Source organism: Passer montanus, unplaced genomic scaffold, assembly GCF_014805655.1.
Source record: "Passer montanus isolate IOZ18808 unplaced genomic scaffold, ASM1480565v1 scaffold15, whole genome shotgun sequence".
NCBI lineage: Eukaryota > Metazoa > Chordata > Aves > Passeriformes > Passeridae > Passer > Passer montanus.
Genome location: NW_024362051.1, coordinates 8,836,750 through 8,849,876, shown reverse-complemented (window position 1 = coordinate 8,849,876; position 13,127 = coordinate 8,836,750). Strand labels below are relative to the sequence as shown.

The following is a 13,127-nucleotide window of genomic DNA, read 5'->3' as shown; positions in this document are numbered from 1 at the left end:
TTGGCTGAAAAGGGTAGAACAGAAATTTTGTTTCTCCACACACTTGCTTCTCTTGAGATAGGCCAGACCCTCTCTTCTTTAACCAAACATCCCCTTCTCTCAGCTTTCTGTTGAGTAAATAATGGGGGTTGCTGTGTAGGCACCAGCCAGCAGCAAAGCTGGCACCACGGCTGAGCCACTGCTGCTTTCCATGGCAGGCTCTGACTGTTTCCCCACGTGCCAAGTGCAGGCACGTTCACTCTGAATGCCTTGCCAGACTGGAGAGATTTTGAAAAAGGAGAGGAAGCAAACTGAAAAACACAAAAGGGGAAGGCACAGCAGGTGTTCCTTGGGATGAAGGACAAAGGTTCTCCTGGTCATCACAGATGGCAAAGCTCCAAGAGCTGGAAAACTGTGATGGTTGTGGAACCCAAGAAGCGCCCAGTGTCAGCACCCAAGAAGGATTGGTAGCTGAGATTTTACATGGCAGTTGCTGCCCTCACTGTGCTGTCTCCCCCACAGGCATTTATCCACGTGATTGACATCAACCAGCACCGTCCCCAGTTTCTTCAGAGCCATTACGAGGTGAGGATTCCTGAAGATACCCCCTCAGGGAGAGAAATCCTCCGAGTCAGTGCAACAGACAAGGACAAAGGAAAGGGGCTCATCTACACCATCCATGGCAGTGTGGACCCCAAAAGCACAAGACTTTTCCAGCTGGATCCAGGCAGTGGAGCCCTCACAACAGCAGAAGGCTTCAGTTCCCAGCCCATGCCTCAGCACACCCTCACAGTGATGGTGAGTCCTGACCAAGCCCTGCTGAGTCCACTGGTTTGGCCAGGATATATGGGTCATGGGAGAAATTAAAAGTGGCTCTAGTCTTTGAGGGAGGATTTGTCTGGAACAATAGGGAAGAGGAAAGCAGGGTGTTAACTTGTACTATACAGCTAAATGTAGTTAACACCCTGCATTCCTCTAACCACCTTCATAGGAGGGCCACTGGATTCTTACAAAAGAAAACACAGTGTGTAATAGTTAATGTTTGGTTTCAAATTCAAGGCTGAGCTTTGGTGCTGAAACTTCCAGGCTCTTTCCCAGACAAGGGGTTGGTACCATTGTAAAACACCCACTGCTGTCAGAGTGCTGGTGAGTTACCTGGAAGATGGTGCAGGCAAGGCTGGCTTGTCCCTGGGTGTGACTGTTCCTGCTCTCTCTCTGCTGTTCAGGTACGAGACCAGGAGGTCCCCATCAAGCGGAACTTTGTCCGAGTCATCGTCCACGTGGACAGCTGCAACCTGCACCCTCCCCAGTTCAGCAGCATCCATTACGAAGCAGAAGTGCTGGACTCAGCAGTGGTGGGCACAGAGGTCATACAAGTCAGAGCCCTTGATCAGGACCAGGGAGCTAATGCTGAAATCCACTACTCCCTTCAAGCAGGTGAGAGCCATGCATCTTGTTGCAAAAAATCCAGAGTGAGTAGGTAATGTCCATATTATGGAATATTAGCATCTTTTCTTAAGAAGACGGCTTAATGTTGAGTCACTGGTCCAAGAAAAATAGTGACTGGACGAGTTAGAACAGCCTAAAATCTGCTCCTCTTTGTCCATGGGAACTGTTCAGTTGTTAGGCAAAAGTACTCCCAATTCCCACAGGAGAATCATAATTCCACTATTTCTACCAAGAAACACATCCTCAAGGAATGGTGAGAACCCTCTCAGCATTGACTGGTGGTGGTTTTGAGTCATTCATGCTCAGTGGGCAAATATTTTATCATTCACTATAAAGGTTAAAACTGAAGTATTTATGTCTGTGCCACACGGCCTATTTAGCCTGTAAACTCTTTGCAGGAGACAAGCCATCCTTTGCTCCATCTTTCTCACTGCAATTTAGATCAAGGACTGAGGAATTTAATTGCTCCTGAAGTATTGGTAATTACAAGCATGACAGGGCTTGAAAGAACTAGTACTGTCTGTGCTACCATGTTCTGCACACGAGGCAAAAGCTTCAAGCACATGCTCTGCCACCACTAAATATGCTTAAATTAGAAGGGTGTTTATCTCCAATTTACATTTTGATTGATTCAAATGTTAGCTCACAGATCTCAATGGGTTTGTTGTTCTTACAATTAAAATTATTTAGAAATGAATTAATTTCTCCCAGTAAAAGAAACAGATGTTAATCAGGTCTGCAATCAGGAGAATCTATGAAAAAGAATTTCAGAAAATGAAGACCAATAAAGTGTCTGCATTCTTCACTCTGTAATTTCTCTTCTTGCAGGTAATGGGGAAGGCTTCTTTAGCATCGACCTGTATTCTGGAATTGTTACAGTTGCCCAGAAACTGGACCCATCCAGGCAGGAACGATTTACTCTTATTGTAAAGGCAGAAGATCAGGGATTTCCTCAGCTTAAAGATTCTGCTACAGTACATGTCCACATTAGACCCTCGGATCGAACCCCTCCAAAATTTCCAGAGGCTGAATACATCACAGAAATCAGTGAATCCACTGCTATTGGCTCTCCTCTGATCCAGGTTACAGCCACAAGCTTGTCACCAGTCAGCTATGAAATAAAAGATGGAAATGGAGATGGAGTGTTCTCCATGAACTATCAGTCAGGCCTTATTTCCACTCAGAAGAGCTTAGATTTTGAGCAGGTGTCTTTTTACCAGTTGAAAGTCCGTGGTACCAACATGGCTGGAGCATTTATGGACGCAGTGGTGCTCATCTATGTCATAGATGAGAATGACAATGTGCCTGTCTTCGTTAAGCCTTCCTTCATTGGCTGGATCATGGAGAATGCCCCATCACAAAGCATGGTTCTGGATGAAAGCAATGCTCCCCTCGTCACCTATGCAACAGATGCTGATCAAGACTCCAATGCTTTGCTGATCTATGAGATTTTGGAACCAGAGGCACTGAAATACTTCACTGTGGATCCCAGCACAGGAACACTGACCAGTCGTGGTGATATAGACTATGAGCTCACACCAGTTTTCCACTTCAGTGTACATGTGCACGACAGTGGAAGTCCCAGCTTGTTCGCATCCAAGCCTGCCAAGGTCACAATCCACGTAAAAGATGTCAATGATTCACCTCCAGTCTTTCTCAAAAACACTTATGACATTTCTGCCTTGCTGCCTGCCCACCCAGGGATGGAGCTTTTGTCAGTGCAGGCAAAAGATGCAGACTCGGAGGTGACCTACAGCATAGTGGAAGGGAACCTTGACAATGCTTTCCATATCCATCCACTCACAGGTCTCATCTCCATTCTTAACACAACTGGCCTGAAAAGCTACCAGGAGCTCACAGTCAGAGCTGGTGATGGCTTGTATAAGAGCACTGCTCTGGTTAAGCTAAATTTAACTCGGGCACAAGGTACCAGCTTGAAATTTGATCAAGACGTATATACAGCAACTGTGATGGAGAACTCTACAGATGAGAAGACTCTAACCATTCTTGGGGTCAAAGGGTATCAGCTAAATGAACCCCTTTCCTACTCACTTTTGAATGAAAAGGAAAGGTTCAAAATGATCCAAGCCTCTGGAGTTCTTCAGACCAAGGGTGTGAAATTTGACCGCGAAGTGCAAGACATGCACAAGGTAGCTGTGGAAGTGAAGGACAACAGGAAGCCACCAAGAGTGTCCCAAACCACAGTCAGAGTTTATGTAGAGGATGTCAATGACAACCCCCCACAGTTTGAGAATGTGCCATACTACGCCTCGGTGCAGGATGGCACAGAGCCAGGGGATGTCCTTTTTCAGGTATCAGCAACAGACAAAGACATAGGGGATAATGGAGCTGTTACCTACTCATTTGCAGAGGAATACAAATACTTTTGGATTGACCCTCACCTTGGAGACATCTCCCTTAAGAGGCCTCTTGATTATCAAGCGTTAAATAAATACAACCTCCGTGTCATTGCTAAGGACAAAGGAGAGCCTCCTCTGCACGCTGAAGAGGAGGTTGTGATCAGTGTGAGGAACAGATCCAACCCTCTGTTCCAGAGTTTGTACTACCGAGTGAAGGTGCCAGAAAACGTCCCCCCATACACATCCATCCTCCACATCCAGGCCCGCAGCCCTGAAGGCTTGCGCCTCATCTACAACATTGTGGAAGAAGATTCCCTGAAACTCTTCAACACTGACTTCAAAACTGGTGTCCTCACTGTCACAGGGCAGCTGGACTATGAGCTAGAGACAAAACACACGTTCACTGTTAGAGCCACAGACACAGCACTTGGATCCTTCTCAGAAGCCAGAGTAGAGGTGGAGGTGGAGGACATTAATGACAACCCTCCCGTATTTTCTCAGATCATTTACACAGCGTCTGTATCGGAGAGTTTGCCGCCACAGACCCCTGTTGTCCAGCTCTTTGCCTCTGATAAGGATTCAGGCAGAAACAAAGTGGTCTCCTATCAGATCATGGATGATGGTTCAGAGGCTGCCAAGTTCTTTAATATTGATGCCAGCACAGGGCAGATAACAACAGCTCAAGCACTTGATTATGAAACAAATCAACAGTTCCGCATGAAAGTCAGAGCTGCAGATCACGGGGTGCCTCCACTCAGTAGCGATGCCCTGGTAATCGTAGATGTGACAGACATCAATGACAATCCCCCTGAGTTCAGCCAGCTTCAGTATGAAGCCAAGGTCAGTGAAATGGCTACGTGTGGGCACATCGTGATCAAAGTCCAGGCCCTGGACCCCGACAGTGGAGACACCACCCGGCTGGAGTACGTGATCCTCTCGGGTAATGACAACAGGCATTTTGCCATCAACAGCACTTCTGGGATAATATCCATGTTCAACCGCTGCAAAAAGGACTTGGAGCCATCTTACAACCTCAGAGTTTCTGCTTCAGATGGAGTTTTCAAGAGCACTGTGCCTGTGTATATCAACACCACAAATGCCAACAAGTACAGCCCCTCTTTCCAGCAGAATGTGTACGAGGCAGAGCTGGCAGAAAATGCTGAGATAGGAACCAGAGTGATTGAGCTGCTGGCTATTGACCCAGATGGTGGCCCATATGGCACCATAGACTACACCATCATAAATAAACTCGCCCATGAGAAGTTCTCCATAGACAATAAAGGCTGTATTTCCACACTGCAAAAACTGGACAGGGAAAATTCCACAGAGAGGGTCATTGCTATTAAAGTCATGGCCAAGGATGGGGGTGGGAAGGTGGCCTTCTGCACTGTCAAAATAATCCTTACAGATGAGAATGACAACCCACCCCTGTTCAAAGCCTCTGAATACACACTGTCCATCCAGTCCAATGTCAGCAAGGGCTCCCCTGTCATCCAGGTACTGGCTTACGATGCTGATGAAGGTGCAAATGCAGATGTCATTTATTCTGTTGACTCTGTGGAAGATGTGGCAGAAGATCTTGTGGAGATCAATGCTGCCACTGGGGTTGTTAAGGTCAAGGAGAGTCTTATTGGTTTAGAAAACAGAGCCTTTAACTTCAAGGTGAAGGCTGAAGATGGCAGACCCCCTCACTGGAACTCCCTTGTTCCAGTGAATCTCCAGATTGTCCCTAGGGAGGTGACATTGCCAAGGTTTTCTGAGCCCCTTTATACGTTCTCTGCAGCTGAGGATCTTCCAGAAGGGTCAGAAATAGGGTCAGTCAAAGCTTTTGCAGAGGATCCCATTATATACAGCCTGGTGAAGGGAACCACTACAGAAAGTAACAAGGACGAGGTGTTCACACTGGATGAACAGACAGGGGCCTTGAGAATCAAAAAACCCATGGATCATGAGACCACCAAGTGGTACCAGGTTGATGTCATGGCTCACTGCTCACATCTGGAGACTGAGCTGGTCTCTCTGGTCTCTGTGAATATCCAAGTGCAGGACGTGAATGACAACAGACCTGTTTTTGAGGCAGATCCCTACAGAGCTTTTGTCATGGAGAACATGCCTTCAGGAACCACAGTCATTCAAGTGACAGCTAACGACCAGGACATGGGAAGTGATGGGCAGGTGACCTACAGTCTGGAAGCAGAATCTGGCAACCTCCGTGGGCTCTTCACCATCGATGGTGAGAGCGGGTGGATCACCACCCTGAAAGAGCTGGATTGTGAGGAGCAGGAGGTCTATCGCTTCTACGTGGTGGCCACTGACCACGGCAGGAAGGTGCAGCTCTCTTCCCAAACCCTGGTGGAGGTCACTGTCTCTGATGAGAACGACAACGCCCCGCAGTTCACCTCAGATTTCTACAAGGGGTCGGTCATTGAGAACGCGGAGCCGGGGCAGGTCATTGTCACCCTGAGCACCGTGGACGCCGACATCTCCGAGCAGAACCGGCGGGTCACCTGCTACATCACCGGTGAGTTGTGCCTGACTTTGAACCTCCGGTGGGCAAGAGGAGAGTGTCCTCTCAAAGTGAGGATTTGATACCGTGTCTTAAGGGTTGTTAGTACAGAAAATTGTTACACTGACAGTCTTGTCAGAAGCAGGAGATGAAGGCTGAGCTCTGTCATGAGCCAGACCCAAATGAATCTTGGGAATACAAAACCCTTTAGTAACTGCAGTGGGTGGAATGATCATTAAAATATCTATCTCACCACTGAATCGTCCTATTTCTCTGGGAATAAATAAATAAATAAGATACATATAAGTAATTACACTTTACCATATAAATATTTATTTACACTTTCTTAACAGAGGAATATTTAAGACAGTGTAATTGTAATGCCTGTTGGAAGGACAGGAGAGGCAGTACAGCAGGAAGGAAGATTTTTCTAACACAGACACTGTGATCTGTATTTAAGTTCTTTGACCCAGCTTCTTCTCCTGCCAGCACTGCAGTCAGTTTACACATCACACATATACCTGTAGCCTGTTAGTGTTCTTTAATAACTATATATAACTTTTTGGTATTAAGTGTGTTTCCTACAAAACCACTTGGAGGCTGATGTAATAACAAGGCTGCATAGTCACTCTGCACTGGGGAATATTTAAGACTATCACGTCAGTCTTAGTAAAGGTTTTGGCTAACAAGAAATGCTAAAAATTACTCTTGCATCCCTGAAACATCACATGGTGCCAACTGAAATGAACCACTGCTGTAAAATAACAAAAAAGTTACACTGGAATGTTTGTTGTGCATCTGCACAAGTAGAAACTTGCTTTTATGGTATTTTTTGACCCTAAAGAGTCTTTCTAAGACCTGAGGCAGATCCTTCAAATTAAAATGTTTGTTCAGGCTCAAACGAGGACCCTTCAGGGTCAAAACATTAGGCCAGATCATGCTGCAGCCTGTTATCTATTATTGTAACCATCTGAAACAGGGGAGGAATGTTGGTACTTTCATTTGGTTTATGGTATGCCTTGGTATTTCCAAGCCTTTGGGAGGAAAGATTTAATCCATTATGTATTCACATTTCTGCCATCTTAAAGGTAGTAGTAACTTCCAAGTACTTTAAACCTATGTTAGGGGTGAGCACCTTGGGCTCTGCACATACAAACACAGGTCAAACTTTACAAATAAACCTGGAAATGCAGCAAAAGATAGGATTAGGTAAAGACAGAGCCCAGCATCCCCCTGTCCACACTAATTTCAAGCACACAGAAACTAAATCTGGTGCATGAGTTGGTGTTTGCCAGCATCAGAAGAAGAGCTAGTATAGGTGTCATTGTGCCTCCCCTACCTCATCCCTGCAGCACAAATAAAAGCAGAAAGGGAGTGAATTTCATTTATCCCACTGTGTGAGACCCTTCAGAGTCCAACACAGATTCCACAGCCAGCTCTCCTCACTGACCCCCACTGCCTGTCGTGCTTCCTCCTGGGTCAGCAGCGAACACCAGCTCCTTCCCAGGAGAGAGGGGTTCTCCCGTGGCAGCACCCAGCCCATTTAAAATCCAACATGTGTAACTAGGAACAGCATGAATCTGCTGAACCAGAGAGCCTTCCTAGTCTGGATTTACCTGTCTCTCATCATTTGGCTCTTTGAGAAACAAAAAGTAGCCCCAGAAAACAAAGTTATATGTTAAATACTTCTACAGGTTAGAGGAAGTACAACTGTACGTGGTACCATAACAGTAAGATCCAAACCATGTCTGCAGGGTGTTTACAACTCTCGGATCCCTTTAGGAACATGCACAAAAAAAGACTGACAGGCTCTGGGAAGGTGAGACAATGTGGTTTTGAGGCAATGAATATGCACATCTGCAGAAGATTACTGACTTTTCTGCAATCAGTTGTTTCCTTCTCCCACTGTAATGTGCAGACAGGGAATAACTAAAACGTGCAGGGTATTTCCCAGCTGTGCAGTGAGGCTGACCAAAAGCTCCTCACCTGCTGGATGCACCACGAGTGCCCTCTGCATCACCAGTGTGAGTCAGAGAGTCATGGAATCGTTTAGGTTGGAAGAGACCTCTAAGAGCATCCAGGTCCTTCAGGTCTCCTAAGGAGCCATCAATGGATACACCCATATTCCCTTTCCTTATCCCTTCTGATTTTCAGCACTTAGTAAATGCCTTTTTTACTTGGTTCTTGTCACCTTCTAGAAGGAGACGTACTGGGACAGTTCACAGTTGACCAAATTGAGGGCGAATGGACAATTTCTTCCAAGAAGCCTCTGGACAGAGAAGATACAGAGAAATATCTCCTCAAGGTTATGGCCTCTGATGGGAAGTTTCAGGCTACCACTGAAGTGGAAATTTTTGTACTGGATATCAATGACAACAGCCCTGAGTGTGGCCAGGTAAGACGTCTGTTCTGGGACATCAGGGGCATAAAGGGAGATCCTGGGAGGGAAAGAACACAATAGAAATGAAGAAAGAACAGGCAGAGCATGTTAAAGGATTTGGCTTGTCATAATTCTTCTCACACGATCCTGTTGCTTTGATTATGCTTAACAATTTTAATTAAGCAGCATGTCAAGCAAGAATATTAAATCTAGCCTCCAAGCATGTTTGCCAGCAGCAAGTGAGAGCCTAAGCATTATGAAGAGTAATTTTTGGAGATAAACAATGCCAGGAAGCCTCCTGGGAAGGGGCATGTAAATTACTGAGTTTTATATCCTGCTAAGCTGGGAGATTCCCATCAGGAGGTTTGTTGCTGTAGAGAGCTGATCGCTGGTGTGGACGTCACCCGTGGTGAGAACGAACAGAGGTGGTTACTTCCCAAAGGAGATTCAAAGGCTTGTGTGAAATGAGCTCACTTGTCCCAGTCCACACCCCAGCAGGCAAGAATGGGAGGCACATTGTGTTCCCCTATAAAACACAGGGTTTATCCTCTGTGAAGCTTCTGTGGGTCTGTTCTCCTTCCATGTGGGGTGGAGGTATTTATTGAATCAGGGTGACCCCAGCACAGGGAATAATGTGCTCTGATTCTATGATTTAGAAGGCTGAACAAAAGCTTTATTCAGTTATTCTAAATTACACTAACACTATACTATATTAAAGAAATACTATACTAAAGAGGTACTATACTACAAAGATACTAAAGAAAACCCGTGACTGTCTGGAGACAGTCACAACACTGCTTCGACCTAATTGGTCAATCAATCCAAACAATCATCAGCAGAATCTAATTAACTAATCACTCTCAGTAAACAATCTCCATAACAAGTTCCACATGTGCCAAACAACAAAAGCAGTAAGCAGAGCTAAGAATTGTTTTCTTTTCTCTGAGTTTCTCACTACCTTCCCCAGGAAAAATCCCGGGAGAGAGAATTATGTCTCTTTCTGTTCAGAGAATGTGAATACCACAGGTATTTTAGAGACAGCTCAGATGCCAATGATTTCTTCTGTCCTGGCCAGATACTCTACACTGGGAGAGTCTCTGAAGACGCTGGGCCGGGTCTTTTAATTTTGAAAATATCAGCGAGTGACCCCGACGTGGGCAGCAATGCCCAGATAACCTACAGCCTGCACGGCCCCGGCGCGGAGGAGTTCCGGCTGGGCCCACACACAGGTGAGAGCAGAGCTGCTTTTATCCTCTCCCTCACCCACCCCTGAGAAAAGCAAGCTCCCAGCATGGCTCAACACTTACCTCCTCTTAACCAACACAAGGAGCTGTTTATTCCAGCTGTCCCAAGCTAGGAAGGAATGGCCACAGCATAGAGGAGAGGGAGCTGCACATCATCCTGTTTGCTCTCTCTGTTCTGTTAAAATAAGGGCAGACACCATTGCTACCAGCCAGGTCTCAAAGAAGAAAGAGCACCAACTATTAGGCTTGAGTCAAAGACAGAAGTTCTAAATCCCAAAACACTTCTTATCAGGTCTTATTTACCCAAACAGACTTGATGATTATTCTGGAGATCACTTGGGTTCATTACATTGCAGAAAGCCCAGTGCAGTGGGGTTTAGAAGTACAATTTATTTATGAACAGTTTTATCCCATGATGGCATCCCTTGGATGAAGTCCAGCTGAACTTGCAGGACTGCCCATGCGAAGCCTTGCCAGGGCCCTGGCTGGCAGTGATCCGAGGATAGCCCTGAGCAATGTGGCGTGGACACATCACCACTACTAGCTCAATTATTGTCTCCCACGGTTCATCCAGGAGAACAGCTGAACCTCTCTGAGGTCTTGTGGGCTGCGGCTGTGATTGCTGGAGACACGACCACCTCCTGTTCTTTCCCACAGGAGAGCTGACCACATCTGCACCCCTGGACCGTGAGCAGAAGCCCACGTACCACCTCGTAGCCAAAGCCACTGACGGCGGGGGCCGTTCGTGCCAGGCTGATGTGACACTGATCGTTGAGGACACCAATGACAACGCGCCAAGGTTCTTCCCCAGCCACTGCGCCGTGGCCGTCTTTGATAACACCACAACTAAGACACCCATCGCTGTGGTTGCTGCCAGGGACCTTGATGAAGGTGAGTCAGAATGGGATTTATGTGTTAGTAGAGTTCATCTTTCATTCTGAATAGAAGCCTTTGAAACCTAGGGAAGTGCTACAGCAATGGGCTTAGATGATTGAATCTTGGCAAAGATGTACCTGGATCTCATCTCTGACATGTTCTTGATGACCTGGGCTGGCATCAGCATTTTTGTGACCCTGTTGGGAGCACAGTATCTGTAGAAACATGCAGACCTTCTTTGAGAATGTGCTCAGTGACTGTGATAACACAGCACAAACGGAGACACAGGGATCCAAACTGGACAGAAACTTGTTCAAAGGTGGGGACTGAGAATGAGTGTAATAAAGGAAAAAAGGAGTTTTAGATATGGGTGGGGTAGGTAATATGGATGGAGAGGTATTCCTGAAGACACAGAGATTCTCAGAAGTATAGGTAAGGCTCCTAAGAAAGGAACTTTGAATAAACCTCTCCAGCAGAGGCTGAATTTAGAGAAGAAAGATCATATTTATCTTCTTTGGAAGCAGGTAGGAAGAGAAATTACCTTTGAAAACAAGGTAATTAAAAATGAGGAACACTAGTAAATGCAGACAGCTGACACTGCTGGGTAATGGTGAGGGCTGGCTAGATGACTGAACCTGCAGATGGGCAGGGGCACACTCAGTGTTGGTATGATGTTCATACAGCCTCTATTTTCCCTGAGAATTGAAGATCATTCTGTTCATATAATCCTAATGCATTATAAATAAATAAACCCAGCAGCATCCCTACCCATGAATTATTGCATCCTGTCTGTTTCCCTTCCAGGTCTCAATGCTGAGGTGGTCTATTCTCTGTCTGACTCTGCCAATGGACACTTTTCAATTGAGGAGACCACCGGGGTGATCCGGCTGGAAAAGCCTCTGAAGGATTCCCAGCACTCAGCCTTTGAGCTGACAGTGTGTGCCACCGACCGGGGCACCCCGCAGCCCCTCTCTTCCCTCGGCACTGTCACTGTCTCTGTTGTGGATCTCAATGAGTACCTGCCTGTTTTCCTGGCCCCTGAATACGTGGCCATGGTGAAGGAAGATGTGGCTGTTGGTACCGAGGTCCTCAACTTATCAGTCCTGACGAGGGACAATGCAGAAAACACAGAGATCAAGTATGAAATTGTGAACGGCAACGACCATGGGAAGTTTCAGCTCAACTCAAATACAGGTAAAATGATCTTGTGCCCAAGCAAGTACAGGATGAGCCAACATCAAAGGATGTCTTTGTGTGCATCTTCTCTGGTTCTTCCCCATTTGGCTCCCGCTTCTGCTTAGCTCTGTCTTTACCCAGCACAAGGGTAGGGAATACAGTCTTGTTTTCTACTTCAAATTTTACCATCCAAGTCACTTAAGGAGTGATCCAAATCTTAACTGAAATTAAAGGAAAGATTCTTCCTGTGTGTCTGAGACTGGAGATAGGTCCATGTGAATGAGGGATACGTGGCGAACAGGATGAGGAAATTTCCCCACTTCAGAATTCAGGAGAAAGTGTTTTCATTTTAAAAGTCTTTTCATCAAGATCCCATGAGGAACCCACAGCCCAGGGTAATGGGCAGCTTTATTGAGTAGCACTCAGTGATAGGACCCTAACCACGGGCAGGTGTTGAGCCATGGTTACCAGCCAAATACAGCCCTATTCTGTTTTCACAGCTATGTGATAAGAACTGTTATCAGAAGGCCACTCTTAGCTCCCTGAAATGAGCCCTTGGCTGCATCAGCAATGGCCTTCTGCCCTGGCTGTCACATCCTCATCAATGGCTCCTCAGCCTCTCTGGTCACAAGGCTCTTCCTCATTCTTCCACATCTAGGGGGTCAAAGTTAGGTCAACTACTGTTTCAGCTGGCAGTTTGGCAGTTGCCTTGGCATATTTGCAGTATTCCAACAAATCTCACGTGCCATTCATTCATTAACCTCAGCCTCTCTGGTCACAAGGCTCTTCCTCATTCTTCCACATCTAGGGGGTCAAAGTTAGGTCAACTACTGTTTCAGCTGGCAGTTTGGCAGTTGCCTTGGCATATCTGCAGTATTCCAAATCTCATGTGCCATTCATTCATTATTTTCTGTCTTTTCCTCCCATCTCTCAATGTAGGTGCCTTATACATCAATGGGAGCCTGGACTTTGAAGCCAGTCACGAGTATTACCTGTCCATTGAGGGCACGAGGAAGGGCTCAGCCTCTCTCAGCGATGTGACCATGGTGGTGATCAACATAACTGACATTAATGACCACGCACCAGAGTTCATCCAAGACCCCTACTTCACTGACATTCGGGAGGATGCTGCCATTGGAGAGGTCATCCTCACGGTA

The 13,127-nt window shown here is 46.3% G+C and overlaps 1 protein-coding gene across 1 annotated transcript in view; it reads left to right on the top strand.

The window, feature by feature from the left end:
- Positions 1-13,127, top strand: part of FAT2 (FAT atypical cadherin 2) — a 56,240-nt gene that overhangs the window by 27,487 nt on the left and 15,626 nt on the right. Inside the window, exons 8-15 of the mRNA XM_039701806.1 lie at positions 502-777; positions 1,206-1,416; positions 2,257-6,309; positions 8,493-8,689; positions 9,750-9,903; positions 10,576-10,809; positions 11,599-11,988; positions 12,910-13,124. Of these exons, the coding sequence (XP_039557740.1) occupies positions 502-777; positions 1,206-1,416; positions 2,257-6,309; positions 8,493-8,689; positions 9,750-9,903; positions 10,576-10,809; positions 11,599-11,988; positions 12,910-13,124 (5,730 nt within the window). The remainder of the gene's footprint in view (positions 1-501; positions 778-1,205; positions 1,417-2,256; positions 6,310-8,492; positions 8,690-9,749; positions 9,904-10,575; positions 10,810-11,598; positions 11,989-12,909; positions 13,125-13,127) is intronic.